Consider the following 22,613-nt stretch of genomic DNA (forward strand, 5'->3'; position numbering starts at 1 on the left):
TGTTGTTTCCTTCGCCATTTTGAAGTTAAGTGACATCTGACGGCGTGGAAAGTTTTGGCGGGAATTTTGAATTTTTAAGTTTTCTTTTTTTATTTTGAAATTTTTTGAGTGGATTTTGGATAGTGGAAAAATTTTTTGGGTAAGTATTTTTTTTTTTTATAATAATGACTTTAAAGTTAGCAGTCACTTGATAATTTTTTAATTTTATATTTAATAGGTAAATTTGCACCGAAAAATTATTTCTGAAAAATTGCATTTTTTATTTATTTAATTTTCTAAATGTCAATTTTTTTTCTCATATTCTTTGACATAATTTAATTGTTAAAACAATTCTTAAAATTATAAAATACCTGCTAAATTAATTTTCATTTTATAATAATAAAGTTAGCCGAAATTTTTTATTTTTTTATTTTGCTTTATTAATTAAAACAGAAGTAACAAAAAATTTATGACACTAAAGTTAGCAGTCACTTAACAATTTTTTAATTTTATTTATCAAAAAAATTTGTTTCAAAAAATTATTTTTAAAAAATTGCATTTTTTATTTTTTAAAATTTCTACATGTCAATTTTTTTTTGCCATAATTTATTTGCTATAAAATTTTAAAAATTATTAAATATATGCTAAATTAATTTTCAGAAAAAATTTTCTTAAATTACTCTTACAGTTTTTCAAATTTTCTACATGTCAAATTTTTTTTTTATTTTTTGTAATAATTTTTTCAATAAAAAAAATTATAAAAATTTTTAAATGTCTGCTAACTTAATTTTAATTTTTTTTTTTTTTTAAGTAATTGAGAATTTTTACAATTTTTAGAGTTTTTACAATCCCATAATAATCCCATAATAAAATTGAGATGAAATGTATGTGAAACCAATCTATTCGTGATGTGATTGGTCGAAAATATTTATTCTCATTCTGATTGGTTGAAAGTGAATATAATATACATAAACTACACATAAATATATCATGACCATAAATATGAGGCGCGCGCTTGCGCGCGCAAATTTGAATTCTAGTCCTAATATAAAATTCCTAATATCCTAATATAAAATTGAGATGAAATGTATGTGGCATCAAACTATTCGTAACGTGATTGGTCGAATATATCATAAGCATGAAAATATATGCAAATGCTACAGTCAGGCGCGCGCTTGCGCGCACAAATTCAAATTCTAGTCCCATAACACGGAGCTTAGATAGCCCTATCTAAGCTCCGTGTCCCATAATAAAATTGAGATGAAATGTATGTGAAACCAATTTATTCGTGATGTGATTGGTTGAAAATATTCATTCTCATTCTGATTGGTTGAAAGTGAATATAATATACATAAACGACACACAAATATATTATGACAATAAATATGAAGCGCGCGCTTGCGCGCGTAAATTAAATTCTAGTTTTTTATGAAAACTGACCTTATTTCAAGACTATTTTGAGGTTATGCCGACTTTTGTGATAAACAGATAAACAGTGGAGTTTATTATGTAAATATATGAATGGTAGCTGTTTATGTTTATTTATTTATTATTTACATTCATGGAATTTTGAGATTTAATGATGGCTGATTTATATGGATGTAATGGAATTGTTGACAAAATTATTTATGCTTTTCCTATTCTTAATGGACAGGTAAGAAAATTAATTTTTTTAATAATTTGTTATGATAAGTAGTTTTTAAGTTGACAGATTTTTTTATTTTTAGAATTTTTTTTGATTAATAAAATATTGGATGGAAATTAATTTAGCAAGTATTATAATAATCTTTTATTGCTTCCAAGGAATACAAGTTCCCATAGCAAGGGAGAATCACAATTTACATAAAAACATGCATATACATAGTTAACAGAGTAAATAGTTAAATATATTATTAGCAGAGTAAATAAGTGTAAAATTATTCAAATATAATAAATGCTCTTATTGCACAAGCGCTTCTCGCGTAATGATATATTGACTTTATACAGTTGCAAGAAGGGTTGAGGATGTCCTGGATTGAAGGGGTTGGTTCGAAGTTAGCTGCTAAGAATTGGCTACGAGGTTCCTTAAGGACTGGGCATCTTAGCAAGAAGTGTTCTATCGTGTCTTTAGCGTCACAGTTACAAATAGGACAATTCGAGTTACAGTCGAAGTCGTACTTGCAGTTGTTTATTTTGATAGAGCAATGGAAGCTGCTGGCCAGTCTGAGTTGCGTGAAGAGTCTGATCGCATAGAATTGTGTTCTGTGGTGTAAGTAGCTGTCTTCTGCCTTAGTTGGAGTATAAGGAACTTGTAGGTAGTGTGATTTGCGTGCGACTCTCAAGTCCTGCTGGAGTAGGGATTTTTTGTAGAGATTTAAAAAGACATTTTCTTTAGAGCACCACCCGTGGAGGTTCAAGTTGGAGAGGCCGAGCGCTAGCAGTGGAGAAACTTCTGTAATTATTGAGAGAAACTTTTTAAACCAGTTGGTTTTGGGCGAGCAGGAATCATTTTTGGCCAGGTGCGCCAGTCTATACAGGCAGATCTTTGGTTGGCGAGAGTTGTCAAACGTCAGCACTTTGATTATGTACTTCCACGTGGCTTTAATCACATAATAAGCTAAAGGTGGTCTGTTGAATTCTACTCTGAGCAATGCACTGGCAGTAGTTCTATGTAGGCCAAATACTTGTTTGATAAAGTCAGTCTGAATTTTCTCTATGAGGTCCAGGTAAGAAAGAGCCCAGATAGGTGACGAGTATAGGAGCGTTGCCGCAACAATGCTATCAAATAGTTTAAAAATACTGGGGATTGAGTCAATTTTTGAGGCGTAAATAATTGAGACGGTCATATTTAGTGCTGCCTGTGCTTTTTTAATAGCAGACATAGCTGCCGGTCTACTAAAGCCATTGGGGGAAAAAGTTAGACCTAGGTATTCGTAGCTGTCGACGATGTCCAGTTCTTGGTCAGCGAGATGGAATTTTGTATTGTCGGGAATATTTAGCAAGTATTAAATAATTTTTTTCACAAATAAATTATAGCAAAGAAAATAAGAAAAAAAATTGACAAGTAGAAATTTAAAAAAATTAAAAATGCAAATTTTAAAAAATAATTTATTGGAGCAAATTTGCTTGTTACTAAAAATAATTAAAATAAATATTGGAACGATTTCAAAATAAAATTCTATGGGTAAAAATTAAAAAAAATTTTTGATGCAACATTTTAATTATAATTTATTTGGTAATTGTTTAGTTTCACGGTCTACAATAATTGAACTTATAAAAATAATATTTTTTATTTTTTTTTACAGTTTATCAAAAATATGATAATTAAAACAAAAAAACTGTTTTTTTTAATTGTTCAATACTATAATATAATTTGGAGTTTAATTTATTATTGTAGCTAAAGGATACGAGATACGGAAAAATTGACTAAGACCTTTTTGATATAAATTAAATTTCCTATAAAATAGGAAATAATTCTCTTATCATTTTATGATATTTTTAATAATCAACCCAAAATTTTAATTTTAAATTTTCTAAGCCAAAGTATTATCAAAAAAATTTAGAATCTAATTATTAATTCAAATTCTAGCTAAATGAAAAGAGATACGGAAAAATTAATATGGACTTTTTTAATCTATGTTATTAAGAGAATAAGAAAAATTTTGTGCCCAGGATAGTCATATGATAAAATCGGTTTTTTTAGTGAAAATTGGTGTCATTGTTAAGGTCTTAACTTGAATTTGTGTCTTTTCAAGGTTTTATATAATTCTCACCGATAGTCAATTTATTATGATAAGTATTTAGGCTGCATTTGAAAATACTCTATCTCTAGATACATAATTAAGAAATGACCTTGTATCTTGTGAACTATTAATATTTTTAAAGATATAAGCTCACCCCGTAATTACACTCATCGAGACCTTTCATTTGAGTACCCACATCAATTTTTCATATATTTATATATATTATATATATTTCACAAATACCATAAATATAAAATGTATAAAAAATTCATGTGGGTACTCAAATGAAAGCTCTTGATGAGTGTAACATAGGGATGAGCTTATATCTTTAAAAAGGTCAATATTTAAGAAAGTGCTGTGCAATTATACAAAAGTCATTATTTTATAAAGCAAAATTTTATTTACTTATAGTTCACAAGTCACGGCTGTCACATAGTGGCTACAAGGTTGCTAGTAGAGAATTAAATTCCTTACAAAAAAGATCTCTTATAATTTCTTCATATTGTTGATATTCAACCCAAAATTATTATCCTAAATTTTCTAAATAAATAATTTAATCAATCATTCTCAAACTCGGATTTAAAATTAAAACTCTGGCTAAATGAAGAGATATGAAAAAATTGATTATTTTTTCGTACCTTCAATACTTAGCCCACAATTTCGACTTAAAAATTTTTGAGAATATATTCATGAAAATTTTTAAGATTAATTGAAACAATTTTTAAGTTTATGAAAATAAAATGATTTATTATCAAATGACTAATAATTAAAAAATTTTCTAGATCCACTCAGACTGCACAGACGAAGAATTCCTAACAATATCAAAGGAGCTAGAGTCCCAGAATATATTTTACCAAGTAAAAGAACTAGTCTTAGAAGAAATAAAACGCCACATCCGTGAAAAGATAGCTCCTAAATTTTGGCACGAGTTCCAGTCACTGGACAGCGACGATTACATCCAGCAGTACGGGTTCGAGCGGTTCAAAACCGCAGTCGACAATCTGTACACCGACTCAATAGAATTCTTGCCATTGCTAAAGCGACTAGAAGAACTCACAACCTCTAATCACTTGTTGTACGGAGAACCTAATCATCTAGCTCAATTCAAATTGCTGTTACGAGCCACTCTGTCTAACCAACTGCCGCTGGCTCATGAAACTATCATCGAGTTGTTTTATAAGGTTGCTTTTAATGTCTTTTGCAACACTGACGCTGGTGAGTAATTTTTATTTAATGTATTAATTTATTTACTCACTTATTTATTTATTTCTCTGGATTATTTCAGATTCAAACGATGACGCGGCTGAGTGTCGCGGTTGCAGTAAAGACTTGGATAATTGCGAGTGCCAGTCCATCGTATTTATGTTCCACGAGACTAATAGAAAATTGATGGAATTGGAGTTACTTGAGAGATTAGTCGGCAATGTACTTACATCTTTAATTCACATTAGGATTAAAGAGCATGTACATCAGATGTGTGATAAATTATTTGATGTTTCTCAGCTTAATGCGCTTGATAATGTAAGTAATTATAATTATTGAATTTATTATTTATTGTTGTCGACTATTATTAGTTTTATTTTGATTATTCTTAGTTGACCTCTCTAAATAATTTATCTATTTATTTATTTTAGAAATTTTTTCTTTTTAATAAAATAATACATTTAATATTTGACATCAATATTGAATAAAATTAAAAAATAGTAAATTTAATATTAATTTTAAACTGATAAAATAAAATTAAATTAATAATTGTAAAATTCTTTGAATTTTTAAATTATTGGCTAGAAAATTGAAAAATATAAGTGAAAATTAAAATTTTTTTCCTTTACAAAAATCAAGACATTTAAAAAGAATTTTTTTTAATTTTATTTTTGAAAGATTAAAAAAAAATTTTTTAATTTATAGTGAAATAAATTATGAATGAAAAAATGTGAACAAAATGAAAAAAAAAAAAAATTTTTATAATAATTTATTGAAAAAATATCTTAAAAATTGTAAAATGTCTTTTAATTTTATAGTAATTTAAAAAAAAATATATATTTTATTATTTTTTTTGAAAGAAATCAAATTTTTTTTTTTTTTTTGTAACAATAATTTATTTTTTGAAGCATATTTTACGGAATACATTTAATAATATTTTTTGTTATTTGTAGTATTAATATGTAATATTCTAATATTTAATGATATAAATATTACAGTGGCTAGAAACAGTAGTAATGAGCTGGTTGACAAGAATTTACTCAGGCGGTTCATCAAAGACAGAAACGCTAAGTGAAAATATACGTGAAGCAATATTAAAATTCAAGAGAAAATTATCTCACTATTTATATGAAACTTATACAAAGATCAGAATCGAACAATTATTTGATATAATAATTGGTAAGTAAAAAGTTGATAATAATAATTTATGTACTTGAGACATGAAAAAAATTATAATTTAAAAACAATGATCTTTGTTTTTATTTCTTATTTTTTATTTAAGCTCATGATGATCTTACACTAATCGAGACCTTTCATTCGAGTACCCACATCAAATTTTCATATATTTTATATAATATATATATATATATATATATTTCACAAATACCAAATATATAAAATATATAAAAAATTCATGTGAGTACTTAAATGAAAGGTCTCGATCAGTGTAATATCATTATGAGCTTATATCTAGTTATTTTGCCTTGTATCTTATTAAATATCAACATTTTTGAAGATGTAAGCTCATCATGATGTTACACTTATCGAGATCTTTCATTTAAGTACTCACATGGTTTTTTTTTATATATTTATATATGACACTTAAGTTAAATCCTAAATACAATTTATATACAGTAGATTCTCGGTAACTCGAACCTTGTTAAGTCGAAATCCTCAGTAACTCGAAAAAAATTTGTATTCCTTTCCGCTGAACTCTTAAATTCGCGATATCTCGAATTATTTAGACTCTGTAACTCGAACTTAGTATTGTTTCCCTTCCAGTATCGATAAAGGATATTTATACTCTATAACTCGAATTTTAAAAGTAAAATTCTATACGTCGAAGTTAGTAAAATATAAAGACGTTTTTCTCCAAACTGTCCAAGCTTATAGCAATCAAATCTGAATTCCTATAAGAATTTTCAATGCTTCTTATATTCTTGTTTGCAATGTATATTTTCTCTCCAAGTTATTTTCTTGCAAATCAAGTATTTTCTTAATTTTTTTGGTCTACTTACAAATTTTGAACATCTTGTTAAGTCGAAAACTCGTTAACATAGTGTTATACCATCATGAGCTAATATCTTGTTATTTTGCTTTATATCTGCTTAACTATCAACATTTTTGAAGATATAAGCCCATCATGAGCATACACTAATCTAGACCTTTCATCTGAGTACCCACATGACCCACATGACTTTTTTGATATATTTATATATGACATATATACCAAATACATTTATATATAAAATATATAAAAAAAAAACCATGTGGGTACTTAAATTAAAGGTCTTGATTAGTGTAACATTATGATGAGCTTATATCTTCGAAAATGTTGATATTTAATAAGATACAAGACGAAATAACAAGATATAAGCTGATCATGATGTTACACTTATCGAGACCTTTCATTTGAGTACCCACATGGTTTTTTCGTATATTTATATATGACACATATATCCCAAATACATCTATATATAAAATATATGAAAAATTGATGTGGGTACTCAAATGAAAGGTCTCGATCATTGTAACATCATGATGAGCTTATATCTTCAAAAATGTTGATAATTAAGCAGATACAGAGCAAAATAACGTTAGGAAGAAATTATTAAAATTACTATTATTAAAAATTATTAACAAACAATAAAAATTTTCAGAATACCCAGATTCACAGCCAGCAATTGACGACCTGCGTTTATGTCTAGAACGAACGGATCTCCAAAAAGCCTTGGTTGTAAACTTACAAACAGCTTTAAAAAACCGACTGCTCCACGCAGGTGTCAACACTCCAGACGTATTAACGGCATACATTGCAGCAATAAAAGCGCTCCGTCAACTGGACCCTACTGGAGTTTTATTAGAAACAGTATCAGAGCCAATAAAGTCTTATTTACGCAGTCGTAGCGACACTGTTCGGTGCGTAGTCAGCGGACTGCTCGACGATTTTCCAAGTGATCTCGCAGATGAGCTAGTAAAAGGAGAACCTCTCCAGCTGGACGATGGGTCTGCTGATGAAGAGAGTGAAGACTGGGAAAAATGGATGCCTGATCCTGTTGATGCTGATCCTGGTAATTTATTTTATAATTACCGTGATAAAACAATTAATTTAAATCAAGAGACAAATATTAAACCAAAAAAAATCATTTTTAAAAATCTTGAACCAAAAAATTTTTCTACTTAATGGACAAAAGAAAAGTGGAAAAATTAAATTCATAACTAGGATTTATTAATATTAAATACCAGCCAAGCCCTTCTAGTGAAATTGTAAAAATTATATTATTTTTGAGACTAGAAGCTATTACAGTTTCACTTAAAACCTTTAACAGTTTATATACTAAAAAAAAAATTAATTTGAAACAAGACAGAATTCTTGAACCAAGAAAATAATGTTGAAAACTTTTTATTTGCTTGAATCAAGACAAAATATTTTTCAAGTAAAGTTTAATTACACTAAGGAAAATTTCTTAGTACAAGAATTTTTCTACTTAAGACAAGAAGATGAAGTTCTTCAAAATTATTTACTTGATTCAAGTTAATTTTTTTTCTGTGTTATAGTAAAAGGTTTAAACGTTTAAATTTTGTTCTCATATTTAATATTTCATACTGAAAAAATGTTCAACATAGGATTTTAAGGACAAAATTTTAACTAAATTGTTTAAAATAAAACGCGATAATTCTAAAATTATCTTAGAAGTACTTCGAAAATCTTAAAATTCACGAAAAAGTTCTTAAAATTCACTATTATATTTGAAAATTTCCGATTATTTATGTGGTCCCAAAATCTAATTTATTTATTAAATAAATTAGATTAATTTAATTAATAAAGATTAACTAACTATTAATCTATTTAATAAATTATTCACAGCAAAATCAAACCAAAGACGGATGTCAGACATAATTTCTATGCTGGTGAACGTCTACGGAAGCCAGGACCTCTTTGTTAACGAGTACAGGACCCAATTAGCAGACCGACTGCTCTCTCAGCTGAATTATCACACAGAGCGCGAGGTCAGGCACCTCGAGCTGCTGAAACGCCGGTTTGGAGAGAATCAATTACACTTCTGTGAAGTTATGCTCAAAGATATTTATGACTCGAAGCGGATTGATGGATTGATCCAGTCGAATGTCAATTACACCGCGGAGAAATCTGCGTTTGACACTTCGGCGCTGATCTTGTCCGCGCAGTTTTGGCCACCGTTCAAAGAAGAGTGGAAACTTCAGCTACCCAAGTTCGTTCAAGACCAGCTGGATAAGTATGTCAAGGCTTATGAGACCCTTAAGGGCAACAGGACTCTTAGCTGGAAGCCACATTTAGGAAATGTTCATTTGGAAATTGAATTGAAGGATCGGAAACTTGATCTCAATGTCGCTCCTATTCATGCGACTATTATTGTATTGTTTCAAGATAAAAGTAAGTTTTTGATTAATCTTAAGTAGCTGAACTAACTTAAGGGGTTGTGTATGCGTGTGTGTGTGTGTGTGTGTGTGTGTACGTGTGCGTTTCTTTAACGCTAATGCCTTCGGTAAGACAGCAGTCGAAAAAAATCAAGAAAATTTTGAAAAAAATCGAGGAAATTCAAAAAAAAATTGCAATTTTTTTTTTTCGAATTTCTTAAAAAGTTAATCTCTTTGACCGAAAAAATAAAGATTTTTTAGAACAAAAAATTTTTTTCACTGAAAAAATGAATAAAAATCGAACAATTGCTCATCATGGTGATTTTTGCGAAAACAAAGAATTTGAAGCTACGGGGCAATATGCAAAAAAATCGCAGCGCGTTGAATTTTTCAGAGATTTTAGGGGACACTTCAAGGTTGAAAAATTACTGACGATATCCTCCGTTCATCCATTTTATCCAAAGTTATCCAAATATCCTTAATCATGCGAATTTTTATTTTTTTTTTCAGTCAAAGTTTTTTGCTTTGATTGACGATAACTCTGCGATAAATTATCGTACAGGCTTTTTGATTACGTCAAATTAAAAGGCATTAAATTTTCTAAAAGAGCTTTTGAAGTAAAGAATATTTTTTGAAGCTCGTAGACCTTTTTTAGATGATAAAAAATTTGGAAAATTTTTTTTTTGGTAGTTTTCTTAAGATTACTCCAGATCCAAACATGATAAAAAAATTAGGAAAATGGTTGACCCTGAAGGCTATCCCTGCAACTTCCCGCTAATTTCATACTTAGGCGCTTAAAATTGCACCAATGACGTTTTTGAGCTCTTCGAGCTTAAAAATACAATTTATGGGTTATTTTGAGCTCTCCGAGCTCAAAGAGATTGCTTTCCTATGCTTTTGAGCTCTTCGAGCTCAAAAGTCTGATAGAGATTTGATAAGACACTATTTTTTAAATTTTTAAACCGCAATAACTTTTGAATGAATAAACCGATTTTTACGCGGTTAGAAGTATTCGACGCAGTTTTTCAAGCCTCATAAAGAAACTCAAATTTTAAATTGATCGCGCTAGGAATTTCGGAGTTATTCCGAAAAAACACTTTTTTTCGGTTTTCTTTCGTTCACGATATCTCTCGAACGAATCAACCGATTTTGACCGGACTGGTGGCGATCGACGTGATTTTTCGAGGTTAAGAGCTGATTAGTTTTTGGAATTGAACCATCAAGCCGTTTAAAAGTTATTCCAAAAAAACCACATTTGAAAAAATTTTTTTTTTCAGTTTTTTGAAGATTTCTCAAAATCTATTGATCTGAATCGATCCAAATAGTTTTCAAAATCTAAGTTTGGTCAAGCCCTTTCGAATGGCACCAACCGCGATGAAATCGATCAAGCCGTTCAAAAGTTATAAGCAGTTCACATACTTTCACACAAACACACACACACACACACACACACACACACACACACACACACACACACACACACACACACATACAGACACCGTGACAACCTCGCGGGGATAGTCAGGGAAGCTTCCTGTGATCTTCAAATGTCGAGATCTGATGAAAACTCGATTTTTGCAAAACGGGGTGAAAACAATAACTTCCCGATTTTTGAAAATCTTCGATTTTCTTAGCGGGAAGTTAAAAATTTTCATGATCATATCTGGAAACTAGACACTTAGAGCTACAATTTGCATTTTTTTTGCTGTATGATCATTTTCTTCGGAGTAACAGCTCGTTGAAAATCACCTTAAAATTTGGAATTTTTTTTGTTGGTCTTGTGTGTTGGTTTACTGTCGAATAAGTACACACAACATACATAATAAAAGGGCACAACACAGTAACAAGCTTATATGTTGGTCTACTGTCTAATAAACACACATAAAATTCATGATAAAAGGTCACAACACGATGGGTGGGATCAGTTGTCAGTGGGGTCATTTGACGTGGGATCAGTAATCGCGGTATCAGATGTCGTGGTATTTAATTCCGGGGATTAATTATCATGGAACCATTTTTTTTATATCCCTTAATTTTTGTGACTAGTGTATTGTCAGTGAATTGTTGTTGGAAATTTAATTCTTTATAAAGAAATATCTCATCAACTATCCGCTTGCTCTTATCATTGAGTCAGAATTTCAATTTGAAATGTAATTTTCAGAGAATTTGATTAGACTAAGGTAAAAGACCCAATACCGGAACGACGAAGGGTACATGACTGGTTTTTATTACTTAGAAAATATTCAAATGGTTCATTAGTAATAATAATTCATCCAATCATGTAGATTAAACATGTAGTTACACGAAAATAATTAAATTTATCAATTTTGTCGAATTTAATATTAAAAAAAACATGTTTTTTGAAAAAGTCTAAAAGACCCAGTATCGGAACACCTTAAATGCCTAGTCCCAATACCGGAATATGGTTGACCCAATACCGGAACGATAAATAAAACTAATTTTTTTAATCTAAAGAGTCCGCTTTTCGTAAGCTGAAGTAATTAAATAATTAATTAACAAATCATAATACTTTAAGTGAATTTTTCTGAATTTATAAAACTAATTTATAAAATGTTATCTTCGACTTAACTTTCGGCATCCTACTACTACCTATAAAAAATTAAGCAGTTAATTCAGAACTCAAATGACATGTATGCATAGTGAAACTAACAATAATTATTTAATATTAAAAATAATAAAATTACTTTCTGTATTAAATGTTATTTCACAAAAACTTTTGTTGTTGTGCTTGATGTAAATAATCAACACAGTATATCGTAAATGTTAATAAATAATATCAATATGGCTGACTGTTCTGATACTGGGTATTAGCTCATTTCGGGTGTACCGATAGACGAATAGTAAATTTTAAATAACAATAGGATTTTTTTTGTATTATCAATTAATTGCTTCGAATTCTTAGTATTTGTATTAATACATAAAAAAAAAATTTTAGTGAAAAGTATTTCCATTAGGTTTCTATGAGCTTAAGATCATCGAGTGATTTCTTAGCAAAACCATTAAGAGACCTTGATAAGTCAGAAATCTAAGACTATTGACATCATTAACATTTTTTTTCAATATTTCCAATATAATTTAAAGTTTCATTCATATTTAATTATGTCAAAAAAAGATTGAGGTTTCTTATAAAGAAAATTTTGTTTAATTTGATTGAGTACGAGATAAAATATAAAATAATAATTGTCAAATCGTTCCGGTATTGGGTCTTTTACTTTACGTGTAAAGAGAAGATTAAAATCAAAATTCTTGGTTAAATATTGGAAATACAAAAAAATCATAAGGAACTTTTTTGTAGGAAATTTTCTGTTGCATAAAAAAGGTCCTTATGAATTTCCCGCTATCTCTTATTATTGAGTCAGGATTTCAATTTTCCAAGTATTTGATTAGATAACGTGTTTAGAAAATTTAAAATCAAAATTTTTGATTTAATATTGAAAATATGTAGAAAAAAATTATAAAGAAACTTTTTTAGGGGGGGGGGGGGGAATGATGCGTCTGTGATAACAAAAAGTGATAATAAAAATAAAAATAATAAGAAATATATAAAAAAGTATAGCTAGAGGAATAATATAAAAATATTAGGGTATTAAGAAATTAACAAAAATGCTGGTCAGGCAGAAAAATCATTTTAAAAAATATGATTTGTTAACAAAGACTAATACCAAAGATGGAAATAGTAATAATAATAATAATATAAAGTGGTCTTAAAGTTGTAGCTTATAAGGAAAAATATGTTTAAGAATCAAAATATAAAATAATTTATATTCTAAAAATTATTTAATTTAACATTATTGTTAAAAACTTTGTAAAACACATAATTGTGATACAAATAAAACCCTTATCTATCTATCTACAAAGAAACTTTTTTATAGAAAATTTAATTTCCTTAAAAAAAGTCATTATCAATTTCTCTCTATCTCTAGCCGGAATCTCTTATCATTTATCCGGAATTTTAACTAATATAAAATTATTGCTTTCTCAAATCTATTAACAATTAATAAACTTTTCAGACGAATGGACCATCGACGAATTATCAGAAGCGATGCACATACCAGCGACAGTAATCCGCCGGAAAATAACCTTCTGGGTGTCCCAAGGCCTTTTGAAGCAAACATCAACAGACGTATTTCACCTCCAAGAAGAAAGCTCAAACAAAAACCGAGTGATCTCTGAAGTGATCGAGGAAGAAGAGGTCGAGAGCGCGATGGCTTCAGCTAGCGACCAACGGGAAGAAGAGCTCCAAGTCTTCTGGTCTTATATTGTCGGAATGCTCACTAATTTAGACTCTATGCCACTGGAGAGGATCCACCAGATGCTAAAGATGTTCGCGTCCCAAGGACCGGGTGCTGTCGAGTGTGGATTGCCAGAGTTGAGGCAGTTTCTAGATAAGAAAGTTCGCGAACATCAACTGCTTTACTCTGGAGGACTCTACAGGCTTCCTAAAATCTGAGTGTTGATTATTGATTTTTGGAAGAAAGCATAAACAGACTTTAAATTTATACTGTATATTTAATGTTCAGTTTACGAGGAACTGGCAGTTATAGTTACAGTATTTTGTAAAGAAACTTTAATATTAAAAATAAGAAAATTAATTAATTAATTAATTAACTGGGATTATTAATTAATTAGCAACAAATTTATTGACCAGGTCCGGAGAGAGACTTGTCCATGAATTTCTTCTTGGCGAAACACAGCCACCATTTGCTTGGCTTGCCATTGTCGCTGTATACTTTTTCGACAAGTCTTCCTGCAGTTTCTTGGCGAATTTGTTGTAAATATTGTCTCATTTTATCTGAAAATTTTTAAACAATTTATAAAAATATTAATAGAGTATTTAATACATAAAAATACAGTTAAAAAAATTAACTTAAAGCAAAAAAAAAAATTCTTTAATTTAAAAAAATTTTATTATTTTGAATCAAAAAAATTGTTCTTGGTTCAAGAATTTTTTTTCTTTAATCAAATAAATTTTTTTATCATTGTGAATGATTTTTTCTTCGAGTTAACTATAAAAATATATTAATTTATGTTTTAAAAATCCTAAAAAACAAACCAGCTGGGTAAAAAATTATTTTAGGGCTCGCTCAAAATTTTTAAAACTTTCAAAGTCAATATTAATATCAACAAACTAAATTTTTGTTTCTAAAGTAAAAGACCCAGTTGTTGACACTTGCAATTTTATTTTAGTTTAAAAAAAAAAAAAAAAAAAAAAAAACAAATTAATAAATTAAAATTATAAATTAAAAAAAAATTGGTTTTTTGAAAACATTTAATTTTTTTTAATTAGAATAAAATTGCAAGTGTCAAACAACTAGTGTCAATAACTGGGTCTTTTTACCTTATAAAGTTAACACATTAAACAATATAAATAAATCACCAAAAAAATAAATACAAGTCTGAAAAAAAAATAATTACTACTGTATTGTTAAATAATACTAAAGTTAGCCAACGTTTTTAATTTTTTTGTTTTCATTTATTAAACTAGAACTAAAAAATGTTTTTTAAAAATTACACTCAGAGTTTTTCAAGTTTTTTACAAATTAAAATTTTTCTTTATTTTTTTGTAATAATATTTCATTTAAAAAAAATTCTAAAAATTTTTAGATGTCGGCTAACTTAATTTTCATTATTATTAATTTAATAAAAATATTTATCCAGCAGCTGAAGAAAATTTTTACAATCTTTACCGACTTCTATAACTAAAAATTTCGACTTTTAGTTTTCAGAATTTATATTATTTTTATCCTTCAAAGACTGACGATAAAAATATTGAAAATTCAATTTTTAAAATTCTGAACTTTTAAAAATTTTGAGTAAGTCCTAAAAAATTTTTTTTTCTGATTTATGTTTTATTTAATTCAAGTTGACAATTATAAATTTCTGACTTCTTGTTAAATAAAATCTCCGAAAAAATCAACATTTTATTTTGTGACGCTTGGGCATAAATATATTTTAGTAATAAACTCGAGTAAAAATTTGGTAGGTTTTTTAGCGCCACCCTAATTATTATAAATAATTACCAGCTTCATCAGAAGTCTCTGGTTTAGCATAAACAGAATTCAATGGGAATCCAGGATCACCAGGAATGTCAAACTTAGATATCGCCAGCGAGTACATCTCCGTCAGCGCTTGATTATGTGTAGCACATTTTTGCAAGCGTTTCAAGCATTCCGTGATATACAAAGTTATATAAATAAGCAATCTGTCAGCTTCGTTCTGAAAGTTAAAAAACTCTTAAATTTTTTTCCAATTAATTTTAAAGAAGGAAAAAAATTTCAACAACTTTAATGACAAAAAAATTAATTTAGCAGATGTTTGATAATTTAAAAAATTTTTATAACAAATAAATTGACAAGAAAAAAATTATTTAAAAAATTGACAGAAATTAAAAAAAAATTAAAAATGCAATTTTTTAAAAATAATTTTTTGGAACAAATTTTTTTGTTAAATAAAATTAAAAAATTGTCTAGTGACGGCTAACTTTAATATCATAAAGTAATAAATATTAATTTAGCAGATAGTTGATAATTTTTAAAATTTTTGTTACAAATTGTATGAAAATTAAATTAGCCGACATCTGAAAATTTTTATAATTATTTTTATTGAAAAAATTGTTACTATAAAATTAAAAGAAAAAATTTCACATGTATAAAATTTGAAAAATTATACGTGCAATTTTTTTAAAGTATTTTTTTAATTGAAATTTAATTGTTAAAAAAAATAGAAAAATTTTTGAATGTCGGCTAACTTTAGTATCATAAATTATGATAAGAAAAAAATTATTTAAAAAATTGACATTTAGAAATGAAAAAAAATTAAAAATGCAATTTATTTTAAATAATTTTTTGGAACAAATTTTTTTGTTAAATAAAATAAAAAAATTGTCAAGTGACAGCTAACTTTAATGTCATAAAAAAGTACCTTGATTTCATACGTTCTAAAAAAGACATTAGCTTTGAAAAAATAAAGAGCTTCGTCGATGATATCAAGCTCGGTATCAGGAGGACAAACCGGAGCTGGTCCTCTGAAAGTCGTCTTCAATGGCAGCATGGCCATATTACCCAATAATTTGTCACTTTTAGTGAAACTTGAGTGATAAGCCTAAAAAAATATTTTTATATTTTAATTTAATAAATTTTTATTTGTTTATTAAAATAATTTGAAGTGAAAATCTTTGACTTACCGGCATTTTTACTTTTTACACTTCACCAAAGTAAGTTTTTATTTTTTTTTTATTGTTTAATTTAATTTATTTATTATTGCATCAATAATAGGTGTGGTATTGTTTCGTTTATAAAATTATCAACACGATAAATGACAAATGACTAATTTACATTTTTTTTTTGTCAGATTAGGTTAGGGATGACAGTGATAAAAGAAGAAATCTTTTAGCCGATAACTATAACTCGGATGATAATAAGCCGACATTTTAAAATTATCTTCACTTCTTCGCACTAGCCTCATGTTGTTTTTAACTTAGATAAAAAATTATTCACGTTTTTCCCCTGATAGCCATGCAGAATACAAGTTGGCTTTAGACTGGACTCCCAGTTGTGAAAAATCTACGACTCGAATCTAACGACAGTTTCATTAAACATCTTCCCTGATAGCCACAGTTTCAGACCAACCAAGTTGGTGTCAGATAGTTGCCACCAACTTAGCGACAACTTGCGGTCAACTTCCGAATTTGAAACTGTTGGCGCCAAGTTGGCTACAAGTTTCTGAGAAAAAAGAGACCAATCTACTGCCGCAATATGTCGCCAAATTTCTTGAGAAACTTATCGTCAACTTGGTGTGAAAAAGTTTCAGAGCAACTTTTGCCGACAACTTGGTGACAACTTGGTGAACAAGTTGACACCAACCGAGTTACTTTCCAAGAGTTGCCGCCAAGTTGGTGACAAGTTGCGGCAGTAGATTGACAGAAAGTTGCGGCCAACTTGGCTATCAGGGTTGTAGTGCAGGAGTTTGAGTGAACCTGCACTGACCCTGATAGCCACAGTTTCAGACCAACCAAGTTGGTGTCAGATAGTTGCCACCAACTTAGCGACAACTTGCGGTCAACTTCCGAATTTGTAACTGTTGGCGCCAAGTTGGCTACAAGTTTCTGAGAAAAAAGAGACCAATCTACTGCCGCAATATGTCGCCAAATTTCTTGAGAAACTTATCGTCAACTTGGTGTGAAAAAGTTTCAGAGCAACTTTTGCCGACAACTTGGTGACAACTTGGTGAACAAGTTGACACCAACCGAGTTACTTTCCAAGAGTTGCCGCCAAGTTGGTGACAAGTTGCGGCAGTAGATTGACAGAAAGTTGCGGCCAACTTGGCTATCAGGGGAACTTTGAGACAATGTCTGTTAATGCGGCAGAGTACAAAAATTTTACCATTTGCATTCTACGATCGGTAAATTACCGAAAATTGATGATAGTTTGTCGGTATAAGCCTTATAGCCATCAGAGAAATTCAATCTTATGGCCAATTGTTAATAAATTACAACTACAATTATAATTGTTATTACGATCATTATTATCATTGTTATTTTTACTGTTTTTATAATTATTAATAAATTATAAGAAATATATATTAATTCTGAGACCAATGTAATCAATTTTATATATTTGTACAAAATCAAATAAAAAAAATTAACAGTAAATTTATTTTTCATATTTATTTTGCGTATAAATATAACTTTGGTGCTATATTTGCCGTAGGTGAAAAACTTCTTCGAATAAATGTTTTTTAACGATAGGAAAAAACATCAGGTTAAAAAATTATCTTTTTCAAATTTATCCTTTTCAATTAAAATATAAAAATTTTTATTTAATTTCATTGAGTTACTTATTTATGAGTTATAAGTAATTAATACTTCATCAAATGACTAAGAAAATCGTAGGTTCTTAATTTTATGCATTATCTTTCTTAAAAAATCATATCGAAATAATTGCCTCAAAATTTGTTGTGTTGTAGATTGAACTTTCTGAGTTAAAAACTTGATTGCTAAATATGTCTTCATATTTGTTAGTATTTTAAATGAAAATTGAAGTTTAAAATTTATACAACTTCAGCTAAAAAATTTGTTAAAAAATGTTACAGTCTAACTTGACATTATTTTTTACGCAAATCTCATTACAACTTTTAGCTAACCTTCTGCAAATAAAAACTTGTCAACAGCTTTAGTTCAGATGTCGGCGTAGGTTTATTTGAATTTCCTAACCAACTTCACTACAGAGTCAATACAGGATTCTGCAGTGAGTGACTTTAAGTGAACTTTGAAACGACTTGGCTAAAATCCCGCCAGTGCAGGTTATTTTACTCAAAGCGTGGCTATCAGGGATCATTTCTCATTTCAACTTCTTACCGAGTTCCAACAAAAGATCATCATGGTGAGTAAATTTTATTGAAAATAATTAATCTTCATAAATAATCTCAATCTTATAATTTGAAATAATTCTTTTTATAAAATATTCATTGTCTAAATTTACAAATTTATGTAGTTTAATTATTGAAATTAATTTTAATTTGTAAAAATGTTAATATGATGAATTGTACATGCACCACTCTTACTAAATAATGGAGATTATGTAAAGCTGATTTATATTTAATAAAAAAATTTATTTTTATAGTTTTTAATATTTATTTTTATTAATTTATTCATTATTAAAAATAATTTTCAGATTGCATTCATTCTGATGAGCGTGGATTGCCATAAAATGAAATTTCAGGACCCAGGAACTTGAACTTTGAACTTTACAATGGTAAAATTTATATTACATTATATTTTTTATTTATTTATTTATCTGGTAAAGAATTCTATCGAGGTGTAAAGACACCTGTTTATAGAACCAGTACAAAAATACCAATTTTACAATATATATAATTTTTACAAAATTTTTGTCGATAATACAATGCAAAGAGATAATAAGTACAAAAGTAATAAATTTATATAGAAAGAAATACAAAATTATAGATAATTATCATAAAAAGAAATATAATTAGCAGACATTTAACAGTTTTTATGAATTAATTATAAAAAAAATAATATTTTGAAAATTTGTAATTATAATTTTTGTAAATTTTTTGTATGGAGTTTTTTTTTTTTTTTTATAATAATTTAATTGTAAAAAAATTTTTAAAATTTTTAGATGTCTTTCAGTATCATAAAATTTATTTAAAATATTTAGAAAATTAATTTTAATAATTATATAAAACTAAATGATGATATCTTTTATTTTTAAAGATTTTCTGTGGTTAATATAACTTCCTTGGATGTCTGAAAATTTTAAATATAATTTAATTATTTTACTATTTATAAAAACACAAATTTATGAAAGATTTTTTTTTTATTTCAGGCGTGAGCTGATTGATATTCTCAAATCCCAAGTTATGGACACTTGAGGCTGAAATAGGTTTAAAGAGGTAATTTTTAATAACTATCAATATCATTGGAATTTAATTTTTATAAATACTTGCAAATGATGATTCGTACATGCACCACTCTTACGAAATAATGGAGATTATGTCGAGCTGATTTTAATTTGATAATCTAATTTTATTCTTTTTATTTTTATTCAGTGTTTTATTATTTGATTTTTCTGCTACAGGGTACTGCGGAAAGATGCCGAAACTCTTCGAGGATTGGATCAAAAATTTACTCAAGGAAATGAGTAGAAATATGAAATTAATGTAACTGAAAAATTTTAAATAAAAGAAATTATCTAAAATAATTCTACTTGTTTTTTATATTTAAAAAAAAAATAATTAAACCAGTCATTAAAAATCCCAATTTTTTTTTTATTTTTTTTTTGTGAAAAATTATCACAATAAATTTAAAGGAAAATTCTACAAGTAAAAAATAAAAAAGCCATTTTCTTAAAATATTTTTATAGCTCTAATTTAATAAATAAAAACATATTGTCACTGATTATTGATTAAATTTAATATATTATTTATTTATAAATAAATTTTAATTAAAAGACCACTTGAACTATTTTTTAAAATTATAATTTTAATTAAATTTAATAAAAATTTGTGCCAAAAATTATTTTTATTAAAAATTTTAAACAAAAATTAAAAAATTGAAAATACACATTAAGAAAATAATTTCTATTCCAACAAAACAATTTTTTTATTTTTATTTGTAGAACAGAAACATGAGAGAGCCAGCCAATCAGAGCGCAGACACCACTAGAAGCGGAGCGGGGGTGAAGGACGTTACAAACGGTTTCTGCAGTCTCGACTCAGCAACTCAACAAGTGAAACACCTTTCCGCGCGCGTCGCGTATATTTCTTTCCTTAATTGTTGTGTTTTAATATTTTACATGAAATTATCAGAGTATTTAGATTCTAATTATTGTTAATTTAATTTATAATTTATAATTAAGAAAATAAGTAGTTTTATTTATTAAGTTTTTGACTTTTTGCGTGTGAAAAATAAGTTTGAATAAAATCTCGAGTGTTTGCTGTTGAGAAAGTATTTCTAAGTGAAGTGTCAAGTGTTATTGTCCCAGATAGCAAAATCACGTATTAAGTTATTCCGAATGAGCTCAGATTTATGATTTGGACGTCAGAGTCTACGTCTAAAAGACGTCTTTAAGACCTTCTGAAGAGGTCGAACGCGCCGCTTATTGTAGACTTTAAGAACTCATCAAAACGAGCTCTTAAAGAGCTCTTTTTTCTGAACTCGCACAAATGAATGATTTTTTATCTCTATACGCTATTATAATGATAACAATAATAAGAACACAACAAAAATAATATTAATAATAATAATAATAATAAAAGTAAATTATGAAAAATAATTCAGAGTTTCATGAAGCACCGATGCTGATTTCGAATGTTTATTATTTTAGTTAGACCTAATATTGTCGGTTTAAGGTAGTTGTAGCGTGATAGGCATTTCAACAGAAAATTATGAAATTTTTTTTATTGAAAGATAAATATATTAATAATTCACTACCAAAATTTCAGATCAATTGACCGCACCGTTTTTGAGTAATTAATTTTTGAAATTGCATCTTTTACACGTAGCGGTATAGAGAGATGACAAAGTTAGTATGAAATTATTTGCATCACTCGAGTGGTATGGAAGATTTCATACTAACTTTACCATCTCTCTATACCTCTACGTGTAAAAGATACAATTTCGAAAATTAATTACTCAAAAACGGTGCGGTCAATTGATCTGAAATTTTGGTAGTGAATTATTAATATATTTATCTTTCAATAAAAAGAATTTCATAAATTTTCTGTTGAAATGCCTATCACGCTACAACTACCTTAAAGAGAGAAAGTGAAAATCGCAATTGCCGTAACTAAGATTCGAACCCGAGTCGCGCGCGTGCTAGATCGATACCTAACCCCCTACGCTGTTCAAACGATATGTCATTACACATTTTATTATTCTTATAAGCTAAGTTTAAATAGTGATGAAATGTTGCGATCATTGTCTAGATTATTTATTCTATTTGATACTGTGTATCGATAGAGAAAAAGTAACTTTTACGAATATTTATATACTAAAAAATATTCAAAAGTCTACCTGTAATATTTTTTTAAATGGTCTATATAAATCTTGTTTACTTTTCACAATATAAAATCTAATAGATAAATTAATGAATATTAAAAATTCAACAATAATTAATAAGTATATAGTTATAAGATATCGTTAAATTCGAATAAAATGTTTAAAATTGATACATGCAAAGTACTCCTTAAATGTAGAAAGTTCACATAATTTTTTCAGATTAGAATCCAATTTTATTATTTTATCTAAATTAGTTTGATTACGAACCAGATTTTAACATTATTGCCGATTACTTCATAATATAATTTAAAATTTTTGAAAAATTTAATTAACCTGGTTCAAGAGAAATGAGTTAACCTATGCCAAGTGTATATCTATATATTAATCTATTCAAATTGTTTTAAATTATTTAATTCGAATTATTTTTAATCATTTTCAATTCAATTTCTCAATCAGGAAAGTAATAAATGAAAAATGAATAAGATTTTGACAGCTTTATATTAAAAAGAAATTTGTGTTTTTGTTTATAATGTCTATAAGCTCATTATACTCAACTCAAAAAGAAGTCCAAAAAAAGGACTCAGTTAGATGTCAGAAAATTGACTCCAAACTTATGAGTTCATTAAGAGCTCTTAGTTCTGACCTCGTAAAAAAGAGCTCCTTAAGACTTACGTCACATTAGGACTTCTATAAGAAGTTTTTTAAAAGACTTCATACTGAAATCTTTCTGACTTGGATGCTGACTGGGGTGATAGTAAAATTGAAAGTTA

General features: G+C 27.9%; 2 protein-coding genes and 2 long non-coding RNA genes across 4 annotated transcripts; 3 read left to right on the plus strand and 1 right to left on the minus strand.

Annotated features, from left to right (window-relative positions):
• Positions 1-52: 52 nt before the first annotated feature.
• On the plus strand, positions 53-13,927 carry LOC123270779 (anaphase-promoting complex subunit 2). Its single transcript, XM_044736924.1, has 8 exons — positions 53-139; positions 1,431-1,633; positions 4,484-4,916; positions 4,987-5,222; positions 5,903-6,083; positions 7,565-7,975; positions 8,773-9,318; positions 13,334-13,927. Exons 2-8 carry the CDS (start codon positions 1,559-1,561, stop codon positions 13,771-13,773), a joined length of 2,322 nt encoding a protein of 773 aa, XP_044592859.1. The 5' UTR covers positions 53-139; positions 1,431-1,558; the 3' UTR covers positions 13,774-13,927.
• Positions 1,711-2,950, plus strand: LOC123270782. The gene is made up of 3 exons (XR_006510699.1): positions 1,711-1,851; positions 1,966-2,227; positions 2,354-2,950. It is a non-coding gene; the product is annotated as an uncharacterized LOC123270782 (long non-coding RNA).
• On the minus strand, positions 13,813-16,690 carry LOC123270781 (actin-related protein 2/3 complex subunit 3). The gene is made up of 4 exons (XM_044736933.1): positions 16,507-16,690; positions 16,245-16,424; positions 15,344-15,539; positions 13,813-14,115 (listed from the first exon to the last, which is right to left on the minus strand). The coding sequence occupies exons 1-4, from the start codon at positions 16,510-16,512 to the stop codon at positions 13,961-13,963; spliced, it is 537 nt and encodes a 178-aa protein (XP_044592868.1). The 5' UTR covers positions 16,513-16,690; the 3' UTR covers positions 13,813-13,960.
• A 1,911-nt stretch (positions 16,691-18,601) lies between these two features.
• LOC123270784 lies at positions 18,602-19,742 on the plus strand. The gene is made up of 3 exons (XR_006510700.1): positions 18,602-18,703; positions 18,995-19,075; positions 19,670-19,742. It is a non-coding gene; the product is annotated as an uncharacterized LOC123270784 (long non-coding RNA).
• The last annotated feature ends 2,871 nt before the right edge of the window (positions 19,743-22,613 follow it).

This window comes from Cotesia glomerata, linkage group LG8, assembly GCF_020080835.1.
Source record: "Cotesia glomerata isolate CgM1 linkage group LG8, MPM_Cglom_v2.3, whole genome shotgun sequence".
In the NCBI taxonomy this organism is placed as follows: Eukaryota; Metazoa; Arthropoda; class Insecta; order Hymenoptera; family Braconidae; genus Cotesia; species Cotesia glomerata.

Excerpts from the sequence above, each read along its gene's own strand:
- LOC123270781 (XM_044736933.1), bottom strand. Across the intron at positions 15,540-16,244 it reads TTAGAACGTATGAAATCAAG|AACGAAGCTGACAGATTGCT; the intron begins GTACTTTTTTAT and ends TTTAACTTTCAG. Across the intron at positions 14,116-15,343 it reads AGAGACTTCTGATGAAGCTG|ATAAAATGAGACAATATTTA; the intron begins GTAATTATTTAT and ends AAAAATTTTCAG.
- LOC123270779 (XM_044736924.1), top strand. The coding sequence starts at position 1,559 with ATGATGGCTGATTTATATGGATGTAATGGAATTGTTGACAAAATTATT. Across the intron at positions 5,223-5,902 it reads AGCTTAATGCGCTTGATAAT|TGGCTAGAAACAGTAGTAAT; the intron begins GTAAGTAATTAT and ends TAAATATTACAG. Across the intron at positions 7,976-8,772 it reads TCCTGTTGATGCTGATCCTG|CAAAATCAAACCAAAGACGG; the intron begins GTAATTTATTTT and ends AATTATTCACAG.